This window comes from Ammospiza caudacuta, chromosome Z (assembly GCF_027887145.1).
Source record: "Ammospiza caudacuta isolate bAmmCau1 chromosome Z, bAmmCau1.pri, whole genome shotgun sequence".
NCBI classification, from domain to species: domain Eukaryota; kingdom Metazoa; phylum Chordata; class Aves; order Passeriformes; family Passerellidae; genus Ammospiza; species Ammospiza caudacuta.
The window spans coordinates 30,302,566-30,315,083 of NC_080632.1; the positions used below are offsets into that span (position 1 = coordinate 30,302,566).

A 12,518-nucleotide genomic window follows, 5' to 3' on the forward strand; every position below is an offset into this window, starting at 1 on the left:
GGTAAATGAGGAATCTGCATATAAGAGTACACCTAGCCCAGCTATGCCCTGGATCACTGGATCCGTACATGTAGAGACGTGTCTGTGAAGCAGGATGCAGATCTCTAAAAGCTCATAGGAATCAAACTCAGATTGGTGTTCTCTTACTGTCTACCTGTCCACTGGTTTGAAATACAACTTTTAAAGGAAAAAAAAAATTCAGCTAACTTGTAATTCTATTCAAAATAAATTTATCCACAACTGCTTACCAAAATGCTAACTCATTCCAATAAATTGCATCTTTTTAAAAATAGATTTTATTAATTGTCCAGTTATGTATGATATTACAAATATGCAGCACTAGTAATAGCATACTGCATACAAACAACTTGGCAAGCCTATTTAAATTGAAGCTACCCTGGAAGGCTTTCTGTTGTGTAAAGACAAAATTTTAAGATGAATACATTTCATATACCTTCCAGAATTGCCAAACAACAAGATCTGTGTGGACAGGTTATTTAAAACAACAGAATATTTTTAAACTTTTTAACTCTTAGAGGTTATATAAATCAGAACCCATTAATTAAACTCATGAATTTTTATTCCTAAATTAATTAAGAATTTATCCAAGGCTTCAGATTAGCACTAAAATCTTGGGTTTACTTGGACTTTAAAACATTCCTCAGAATATTACCCCTTTCCCTTTTTGTCTCTGTATTAGTTTTGTAAATTTTTATCCTAGTCTGAAGTCAAGAGGGTCCTTGCTTTTTTGATGCTGAGACAGGAAAGTATTATTCTTCAAAAGAACTGAGCAGCTTATCATAGCAGTTTTCCATATTTCAGCAGCAGAGACAAACCTTGAAAGAGGCCCCATATATGGCCAAATATAACCAGACAATTCCATGAAAATGGATTAACTGATGATTCGCAAATCAAGAGACTTTCTCTATTTTTTCTGCTCAAGAATAAACCTGTCTATTTAAAGGGGAAGAGAAGACATTTTTCCCCAGAAAAGTTTAATTCTAACCTTTTATTGCATGCTATGCCTCATCAGAACTACTCACACTAGAAAATACTGACCCAGTTTGACAGATTATATCAAAACTCACAAGAACAAGACCCACTTCATTTTACGTAGAACTTACACAAGCCTTAAAAACTTCCTTCTCTGTGCAGAAAGACATTTAGATAACAAAGTACAGCCAACACAGAAGAAATCCTTGTTTGCTTACTGTTGAAAAAGATATGTTTTATCAATGCCAAAAACACCCACGGAGATCAGATTTTCAGGGCACTGACCAGATATTCTTCAGATATTCCATGTATTCCAGGCAACACATATGGCACAATGGCTGCTTCTAACCACATGCTACACTCAGACTGGAGAACTAAAACTGAAAGATAGTTATCTACCAAGGCCTGAAGTTTTTGAGAGCCTGATAAGGTTTGCATCTACAAAACTTGAATACACTGTGATTAAAATAAAGCCAATTTATGAAAAATTAAATCTAGGTTTGGAAATACAGAGGGAGAAAAAAGCAACACAGTGAAATGCAGAAATGCAAATACTTCAAATATTTATGAAGTTATCCTGAGGCCTTGAGAATGACATGGAGATTACAGAGAGACATGGAAATGTTTTTAAGGCTAGGAACTTCATTCTTTCACAAATCACTTATTTACCAAGCTTGGTTTCTAATTACAAAAATATGGAAAATAATTTGCCTTGAAAAATGTATTTCACCTTCTCGAAGCTGTACTGGTTCTGCTGAGTTTTCTCCACTCATTAACACAACAAAGCCTGCAGCTGTTCGAACTGAGGCTTGCCATGTTGACAAGGCAGTTGGTGGTTCTTGGCATGGAAAGAGGGCTCTGTTGTTTATTGGTGATCCCATTGTGTAAACACATGGCCTAGATGGAAGGAAAAGAGATTGACATTGGAATTACAATATGAAAGACTGAATTAAGTTCTACATAAAAAAATCAAAGGTGCTGTCGTACTGAGGTGGTTTCTTCCTTTAACTTCAGTTCTGCAGGTACAAAGCTGTATGACATAAACTAATCAAAATACAATCTAAGTAATTAAAGACAAGAAAAGCAAGATTACTACCATACCTTCAGATTAGAAAATAGTAACTCCACTCTCTTCCCTCTCCTGTTTTTGCATGAGTCTCCCAGCCTCATATAATAGCTTCCAGTTGATCCCATAAGGTCAAAGAAGGCTTCTGAGTATCTTCTGACAATGCCATTGCAGGGCTTCCCCAATACCTGTGACACCTCCCTGCTATCATTCCAGTAGTGCTTTCACTATCATGAATCCAGTCTCCTGCATTAGCAACCTGGAGGCTCAAGCAAAATCAGCAGATCTAGTTTTGAGTCTTCCTTACTCCAAGCCTCAATAAATCCTGGCATTTTTACATTTAATCTTAAAGGTAATGCATCCTAGCTCACTTGTCTTTGGAAATTTCAGCCACAGGGCTTATAAAAAGAATTAATTTCTACCCTGTTAGCTTCAGCCTCCTTCTTGCTGCTTACATAGAAATCTTCCTTGTAGTACTGCTCTTTTTGTAATTACTCTAAATCTCCTCCCAGCCAAACCTCTCAGTCATCTACCCCTTTCCAATTTCAGCTGCAATATTTCATGACAGTAAATTTCTTATTAACCATTTAGCTGCAGTTGGGAAGGTAACAAGGCCTTTCATTAGCTCCTTCTAACTTGCTATTGCTGGTGGATGGACTTAATGATTCTTGGTTTACTTATTTTGTTTCATTTTGCAGTATTACCTAAATTCCTATTATGTGCATAACAATGCCACTTATCTTAAGAAAAAAGGCTATTTTTAAAACTATAAATTATATAAAAAATCCACAATCAATAGGTTTCTCCAGTAAAAGAAAGTCCTGAAATCATCACGTCACTACACTGAACTTTTTAAAACCTACGATATTTAAAGCTAAATATTATGGGAGCAAAATACATTACTTTGTGAACTCTTGAAGCTAAAAATATTCTGATCAGTATCTTTCATTACTTGAGTTGAAAAATTATCAAAGCACTTCAGAAAGTAGGATACAAATTGTTAGAGCAAAACTGATTTTGCAATGGCTAAAATCATAAGATTTTATTTACTCCCCTCCAAACTGCTTTTGCTTTCAAATTATTCCTTCTCCAAAGCCAACTTCAAACTATACAGAGAGAAAGAACATGGAAATACTGAGTCACAGATTAAATATACTCCAAAGATATTTTTGCCCTCTTGTCATTGCTATCTCTGCTATTGGATCCCATGGCACATTAAATTACTGTGGTTTAACTGTCTTGGCACATTAAATTACTGTGGCTTAACTAATGCAGGTCAGTTGATCTTCCAGCAAATGAGAGACGAAAGCTGCAGTTTAATTAGGCCTTATTGTTAATGCACACAAGTAGGAAAAGAAAATGGTCTAACTTCCCCCGTCATGTACCAGAGTGAAGAGAGTAGGACCTAGACATTAAGTGAAGTTCAGGTAACTGCAGTGGAGAGAAAGCCAGGTGGTTATTTCTTAAACAGTAAAACATAATGTATAGCTAAATGTAATAGACCACTAATCTGCACAGATTTTTAATTTACTTAGTTAGAATTAAACTCCTAAAACTGTATCTGTAACCTATCTGATATATAATTGGCTTTTCTCCCGTAAAAACAAAGAGTGCATGACAGTGAGTTCACAGGAAAAAAGAAGAACCTGTTTTTTCACCTTCTAGGAAGACCTGCTTACCCCTAGTAATGTTAGTCAAGAGCTACTGGGATTATTATTTACCCTAAAACACATTCGTGCTGAGAAGACATGGAAAGCAAAAAGGAAAGGTGGGATTAATGACTACTGCTACACACATTTTCCCAATGATTAGCCATGCACAGTGAAGGCTGTTTTGCCAGGTGCCATTGGTACAATCCCCTCTTAGGAGCAGTATAGGGGATCTTCATGTTCTGTACAGGGAAATGCCACAATGACAGAGAAAACTGGCAGAACAGTGCTAAACTGAATGTTATAATGCTGTGTCAAATACAATATAAACATTACAGATAATAGATGCTACCAAGAACATTTATGTCACCTGCTCTCAGAGAGCACCTTTACCTGCAGACCATAAGGTATTTTACAGATGCCAATACCATTTTGCAGATGGAGAAAATGAAACTCAGTGAACAGATATGCTTGAGAGCACTCAAGCTCCTCCTACGGGCTTAGTTCTAAGCCTCCTTGTCCAGTAGCTTTTTTTTTTCCCTAAGACATCTTAATTCTAAAATATACACACACAGGATGGTCACAAGTCTCTACCATAAAAGCCCAAGTAGAAAGTGAGTTAGGTAAGTGGAGAAAAACTGGTCACATACATAATCTCTTCAGAAGTAGGACTTCTTTCCACTCCTCACCCATATTAATACAATTTTTGACTAGGTATATTTGTTAACTTCATTATTTTCCTAAATATACCCAATTATGTCAGTCTGCTAAAAAATAGTAATGAAATAGACAGGTTGTAAATATTAAAGGAAACTATCAGAAAAACAATTATGTAAGCCTTTAGTTAGATATTTGCTATACTTGTTTTACAGCGGTAATTTCTTTTTATAGAATTGGTAATTGTGCAATGTTACTTTAGGATATCCACTGCAGCTGACAACTGTCTTTGTCTGGGGTCAGGCAGCGCAATTTCAGCACATAAGAGGACCAGAAATATAATTGTTATCCTGGTATCAATCAGTTTCTTCATTTGATCCTGAAAAAAAAACAGCTAATCTAAGCACATGATAGAACAGCAAAAACAAATAATTAAGTTTAGACTGCTCTTGTCAATTGATACCTGTATTTGCCCTTTTTTAATCATTTATCTCTACTGCTCCTAGCAAGAAACTTCACAGTTCCTTTCCTCTTTATACTACCTACCCCTTCCACCCCAGTCTTTAACTTTTAATGGTCTTGTAATACTCAAATCATCTACTTATGTAATGTTTATGCCAACCATAATCTTTGCCAAGGTAGGTTTCAAGAGTTAAGGAAATTTCATGCAGCAAAAGACAGATAAGCAGAGAACTCAGAATTTTTATCTAGTTATTTGTCACACTGGAAGAACAAACATCCACAAAAGATTCATAAAACACAGGAGTGACATCTCTAGTCACTCCTTTGGAGAACTTTATGACATTAAACAAAAAAATAAAAATAAACAACAAAAAAAATAGGCAAACCCTGAGTACGAAATAAATGGATTTGATATTCCTGGAAATGTAGAAGGCAATAAACAAATATATGTAAAAAATTTAAATTATCTCCATCAGTTGTTCGAACTAAAAGGAAGACTATGAGAAAAATGGGTAAATTTTCCCAAGTAAACAGCCATCCAGACTACTGGAGAAATAAAGTACTAGTTGTGGTAATGTTTGGGTTTGCCCCAAGAGGAGACTGGAGACTGTCTGTTGTTCAGTAATCTCTCTGATGAAAATTTGATTCATGCAATTGTAACTCATCAGTAGTCCTGATATCTTTACAACTCAACAAAATCAGTTCAAACCAGCTCTTGGCAGATCTCCCTCTTTCATGTAAGCCTACCCACTATACTATAATAATGTATTAACACGATCTTCAAACTAATAATAAATGTTCAGTGGCTAATTTGTTCTTTGAGCAGAAATCTGCAGACCTTGAGATGCCTGACATCAAACACTTGAAATATATTCTAAGGCTCACCCAAGTCAAACTGCTTTGCCTAATGTCTGGGGCTTTATGAAAGGAAAAGCCCACCTCAGAAACTCTATTCCCTTCCTCTATTTGAAAAATTACATTCCCTATTTCTGCAAAGGCTGTCTCCATTTAAGGATGTGAGGGGGCACCCTCCAACTACAAGGCAAATCCCTGTGAAAGCACTGCTGTTGGTAGCTGTTCCTTACTCTAAATTCCACTGTCAAAGCAGCAGGACTTTCTGGCATCTAAATCACAAGAAACGTTTTAGTCTGCCTTATCAATTTATATATCTGCAAGGTTCCAGTGACTGTCATCAGATTCCACCAGAGCAGGTATTCTTGTTTACATTTTACTGTTGAAATAATACTCATGTTCCTCATTGTCTTCCTTTTAGTTAGGACAACTAATTCAGAGGACAGAATTTATATTTTTTGCAAATATTGGTTTGTTGCCTTCCACATTTCAGGAATATCAAGTCCATTTATTTTTTACTCAGGGTTTGCCTACTTTTTTTGTTTTGATTTGATTTTTTTGGTTTTTGTTTGTTTGTGCTTATGGGGTTATTTTGTGGTTTATTTTGTTTGTTTGTTTTAATTTCCATTCTATTAATATCATTTGTTAGTCTTTAGAATTCATTGCATACCATATGAATAATCCAACAAACATCAAAATACTTCATTAATTTATCAAATATTTATATTCCCGTATTAATGTTACTGGGAACAAAATTAAACAAAGTAACAGTAGAGATTCTCCACAGTTGAGGAGAGCCTCTTAGGGTTTGGTCTGTGACCTACCAGGGTTATGGACTATCTTATTCTATCCAACCTTGCCTGTGAAGAAAACCAAATACTTTTCTTCCTGCATTTCCAGCTTCCAAGAACACAGAACAATGCTAACTCACACCACTGAAAAACCAAACATCTATTTTCATGACACATTTTATAATTTGTAGTAAATATCTTTACCTTCCAAACTATCCTCAGTAGTATTTTTCAAACACATTCCCTTCTATTCTCTTCCCTGCTGTACTTACTTTCAATTAGATTACCTCCCTAATATGCCTTATGACCCAGCTGTACGCACACCTGTGTCATCACACCAGCTTTCATAAAGTGTATTTTGGTAGGTGTCCTGGTCATACATACGTCCTTTGTACTGTCCTTTATACTTTACCTCCTTTCCTCTTTCCATTTGCACAAGTCAGCTCTGACATTGCTTTTTTTGTTTGGCCACAAAAGCTTGCACAGGGAAATACTGAAATTCTGCATGTTCAGTTCCTCTACTAAAAACAGAAATGTGTCCTGCTGTGATAACATGTCTGTATACACATATCTGATCTTGCCTAAGCTCATCCCACAAAGCTTTGTTTCAGCTGGTGTTGTTTGTGTATTATAATACATCATTCTTTAAAACAAATAAAATAGAGCTCTTGATAAAATTGTGCATAGGCTAATTTTCAAAACATTGTACTAGTATTAAATTACAGGAAACGTTGGAAGTGGTTACACAATGTGTGTACTTTGTTATTTACTTTTCTTCAGGGTTGGAACCACAGTATAGTCTCCTTTGGCAAAAGATTTGACATCTAAAATAAAAAGAACCAGATACATAATTTGGAACAATTTGAAGAATCCTCATATGGCAATATGAGATTTATCACTATCTTTATGGGCTCATCACATACAGAATTTGATTTTAAAAAGATACCAAGAAATATTGTAATGATTATGCTATGAAAACTTATTTTCTGACAGGCATTAGTTTTTGGACTAATGTAGGCCTGATAATAAATCAGTTTGTACTATTTTATACCATCAAACTTCTGGATTCATGTCAAGCCTGCTTTTTCTGCTCCATTACTGATCCATAAAATTCTATTCATTAGTGTACAACTGCCATGAAATGCCACTAAAGTAAAAATAATGCTTTGCAGTAAAAGACTCATAAAGAGTCAAAACTGTTCATGATTTAGATGCTTAAAAGAAACATTCAAATGCTCAAACCACAGAGAGGAGGAGTCCTATACCAGCTGAGTCTTGCCAACATTAGTTAGTTGGGCACAGACATGTGATCATGGGCAATTGCTCTACCTTCACATGCAGTCAAAATTCAGAATTTTCAGATATAAGGGTACTATATCAAGTTAAATTTCCTAAACTTATACTAAAAATAACTCCTCAGGGAGTGAGGAAAAGAAGGGAAATTAATAACGAACATGACTTAGGCATTTCTGGACTTGATGGTGATTACAGATTAGTAGCAGAATTCCCTAACCACAACAATCAAAAGGCCTCATTTTCCTCATCAACACAGAAGCTAGTGAAAAGACTTAATTTATATGAATATAACTGAAATAAAAGATGACCATTTATCTTTTGACTGGGAAAGGAAAGCAAGTATTAAATTAGATCACATTTGTTCCTTTTCTTCCAACTTTGTTCCTGCTTTTTAGACATCAGAAAGAAATAACAGCCATTAAAATCCACCTTTCCACATTCCAATAAAACAATTACAGTTTTAGAAGTCAAGAGTGGATTGTAGTTTCTCTTCTATAAAAGGGAAATATTCAGTACAATACCATGTCCTTTTCACTAACACTAGATATAATTGCCAATTCTTCAGTTTGCAGTTCATTTGCTATCATCAATGTTCTTAACATTATAGATGAAGAAGATTTTGAAAGCTGATTATGACAGACTAAACAGGAAAAGACTGTATTTCTAAGCTGATTACATTATTGACAAAGGACTAATTGTAATTCTATTAAATGTTACGTATATTGAACATTATGCTATGTAAGCCAGGAAGGAAAAAGAGCACAAAGTAACGTGTCACTCATACCTTTTCTTTCCCCAAATGATAATTCTCCATTCCCTGCACACACTTATTGAAGTACACACAAGTTATTTACTCCCACCCAAAAAGACCAAACACAATCACTAAGACAGGCCTGTGATCCTCAAGTCCATTAGGGTTTCACGAGCAGAGAATTGTCTATTCTTCTACAGGACAGGAAAAGGATTCAAATCAAGGATGAAATGAAAACTGTGGAACAGTGTATTCATCATCTTCACAGTTGCTCAGCAATTATATGATTCTCCATTCTTGCACCTATTTAAATTTATTGCATACAAATCTTTCAGCAAACAGTTACATACCTGCCACTCTGGTCTGTAGTCCATGTAACAGATCTTCCCTCTGGCTTGGTTTTGTACCATATTCTTATTGCATGAGGAAAGTCCGCTGGAGACTGAATTCCTGATTTCCTTATCTCCAAGCTCCAGGTGCCAGTACTAAACAGAAGTTCCCCACAGCCAGGTGCCTGGCTACAGTGAGTAAAATAGTATAGCTGTTCCTTCCAGCGATCTGCAGGTAAAGTCACAAGTTCATGTACAATCTGATTCCGGATATTTTCCAGCTCCTTTGAAACACCAGTTAGCTTGGCAGACCTTGTAAATTTTTCAATGCCTGACACAGCAGCAACATCTAACTCTTCAACCTTTAGCACAGATAAATCACAGCAGTCCAATACCAGCAGAAAATCCTTGTTTCCATGATCCTCTATGTCATAGCAGTCCTTTGAACTAGAAATCCCAGAAGCCTGTTCATTGTTGCTATGGTTACCATTTTCATCAGAAGTAGCTTCCTCTTCTTTACCACTGACAGCAAAATCATTACATTCCGTTTTAGATGAACAAGTACTAACATTTATCATAGGAATGTGGCAGGGTTCAGATGCCCTCATTTTACAGGTTTCATCAAACTGTGACTGGCAGCATTCTTTGCCGGCACTGATGGTTTTCCTGTACTGGCTCCCAGTCTCAAAGAACAAAACTATGCTGCCTTCAATAACTTTACTTTCAAAATCTACATCCAAGTCCAATACATAGTGCTTTAAAAGCATGTAACTGGTGTTTGCCATTAAAGGCAAATCATCCTTCATGGGGTCTAGCTGTGTCTCCATGTTCACCTATTGGGCAACAGTTTTACAAAGCCTTGAACAATTCTGACATATGATGACTCCAGAAGGAGAATATTCAGTCTCCCGGTGCTAAAAATAATTTTGAATAAGATTACAGTATTGAAATTGTAGTTTATCCACCTCTTGCACTCTAAAAAAAAAAAAAAAAAAAGAAAATCATCTCACAACCATTTCTGAAATGCACTGATTCTAAATCTATTTAAAGTTCAGCTCCCTTTATGACAATAGTACAGCTAAAGGGTGATTGTATCTCCACACAATGGCATCAGACCAGAATAGCATCTGCTTGCTTCAGGATTTGCTGTCAAGGACCAGTGGCTGTATTTTTCAGATAAGAATTCAAATTCAGATAAGAACTCAAATACTTTCATTTCAGTTGTTCTTTCAGAGAAGAACTCAAAAACTCAAAAGTATTTCTAGACAGCTTTTATAAACTGATAGAAACAACCAAATATATCAAAAGATAGTGATATATTTTAAATAACAAGAGTAAGTCTAAATCACCTCATAGGTCTTAAATGTTTAGAGTAATAAATTCCTATATGCAATGCTTGCCCACCGCTTAATTTACTTTCCACATTACAACCGCTCCCAGATCAGCTCTTACAAGAAAATGAGCCAACTTACAAGGAGTGCATTCCAAGTATTCCTTTGAGATTGCTCATCAAGATTTTTAAAATCTTAAATACCTGAGGTATATAATTACATTTTTGTAGCTGGAAACAACAACTCAGAATAGTGCCTTACAGAAAACAAAAAGTCTTTTTACTGGAAAATAAGTAAATACCTATAAAGGCACGAAAATACTAAAATGCACCAACATTTGTTGCAACAATAGGCAGAAATTCATCACAAAATTGAACTGACATGCATTCTCTGTTTTGCCTAAGTCGTGCACTTTTAGCCCACTTAAGTCCTTTCTGTTTGCTTTCTAGATAAGGAATAGGTATCAGAGGATGAAATACAGAGTTCTCTCCCTGGCATTTCAGTGACACTCACCATGATAGGCAGCCAGGCCTGCTTCTAAGTGCCATAAGAGAACAGATACTCCACTGTGACATGCACAATCCATTTCACAGTTTTACACCTCATCACAGACTTCAACTATCCAAAGCAAATTTTTATATAGTTCTCCAAGTCAGCACAGAGGGAAAATCACTCCCCAAAGACTTGTTGTATCTTTTCTATAGGAGTCCAGGGCATACTATCAAGCTACTATCATTACGTGAAAGACTCAGGGCAAGAAACCCAGGGAAAGATGTCCATATAGTTCCCTAAACTAGTTTCACACAAGGCACAAAAACATAGCATGTATTTCCCTACCTCAGTGGCTTTCTAGCTGTCAGAAACAGCTCTTTTAGGGCTGTCTTTGATGGCAAGCTACAAAAAACCTTCCTTTGAACATATAACAATCTTTCAGTACTTCTGCAAACATACTTGGGCAACAAGCTCACATCAGAAGGTTCTTTCACTGAAATAGCTCAGTAAATTCAGGCATCATGAACAATGCATCTATGATGTCTATGTAATGCTGTGGACTGAACCTGATGTTACCTGGATTTTTTCCTGACTACCAACACCTCATGATGGCCAGCAGGTCAAGTAATTATTGGTGATAGAGTAAAGAAATAATGTGACTTGGTGGGGAAAACCTCAACACTTAGCGAACATTCAAATTCACATTTTTAATTTGTAAATATTTGTAATATAACACTGACACCTTTTATAAAATGTGAGTACTATCCTATGCACACAACTGTAGGGAGATGAGGCCAGCCTTGGGAAAAGGGAATTAGGGAAGATACCGGCTGTAGCCCAGGTCCTGACTGGGTGTCTACAGCAGATGTAGGCAGCCTCCCCCTAGAGGGGCATGGGGAAAAGACAAGCAAAAAAATCTAAGCTGTCTTGCAAATACAACTGTCCTCCATGCACTGCAAGGCATTACACTGAGCTAATTTTTTTAAACTGCAAAAATTGATTGGATTTTGTATTCTGTATAGCTGCTTTTTTTTTTTTTTTTTTTTTTTTTTTTTTTTTTTTTTTTTGTTATTGGAATGAAACACAAAATGAAAAGGGAATGAGAAAATAAAGAATAAGAACAGAAATATACAATTTTAAGTCTAAGAATACCAAAATATACTCCCAGGAAACAGCATTCTCTGTCATTGTCATGAACAGCACTGCTAATTTTATGACATTCAAATACGTGGATAAATGCTTGTGTCCCAGACAAGATGGACATCTCCTTCAGGCTCTGGCTGGCTTAGCAAATATTGGACCTCAACCACCTTGGGAAATTACCAGTTTTATTCAAGAAAATACACGAATGAACTGTTTATTTGGACACTGAAGTAGACAGTGGAAACTTAAATAGAAGAGCTTTTTATTACCAAGGAAAAAGCAAAAGATCAGGGCACCAAATGACCATGCACCGAATGACCACACAACCCCTGTAGCAATGAAACAAATAAAACAGGAATCACATCAAAGCAAACCTGAAATAAAAAGTGAAAAAAAAGTGCAAGTGAAAAAAAAATGCAAGCAAAAAAAAAAAAAAGGTAAAGGAAGGATGCACTTCAGCAAAAGAGGAGGATAAAAATTACAACAGAATGTAATATCATAAAAAGTAATGAACTTTTTCACAAATTTTTTTAAAGGACCATTCTCAGAACATGTAACTGAACAGGCCAAAATTATTTATATGTATATATTTTGCAACATTTGTTTCAAGTCTAGGTATCTGTACATTTTCTTTCAATCAGTAATGCTAGTTCAACAATGTTGTAAAACAACATACTGATGCTTTGTTTGAAATTTAGCATCCACA

The 12,518-nt window shown here is 35.8% G+C and overlaps 1 protein-coding gene across 1 annotated transcript in view; it reads right to left on the minus strand.

Moving 5' to 3' along the window:
- AOPEP (aminopeptidase O (putative)) overlaps nt 1-9,673 on the minus strand; it is a 177,110-nt gene extending 167,437 nt beyond the window's left edge. The window contains exons 1-2 of the mRNA XM_058823596.1: nt 8,868-9,673; nt 1,724-1,890 (exon numbers count right to left, since the gene is read on the minus strand). Of these exons, the coding sequence (XP_058679579.1) occupies nt 1,724-1,890; nt 8,868-9,673 (973 nt within the window). The remainder of the gene's footprint in view (nt 1-1,723; nt 1,891-8,867) is intronic.
- Between the last annotated feature and the right edge of the window lie 2,845 nt (nt 9,674-12,518).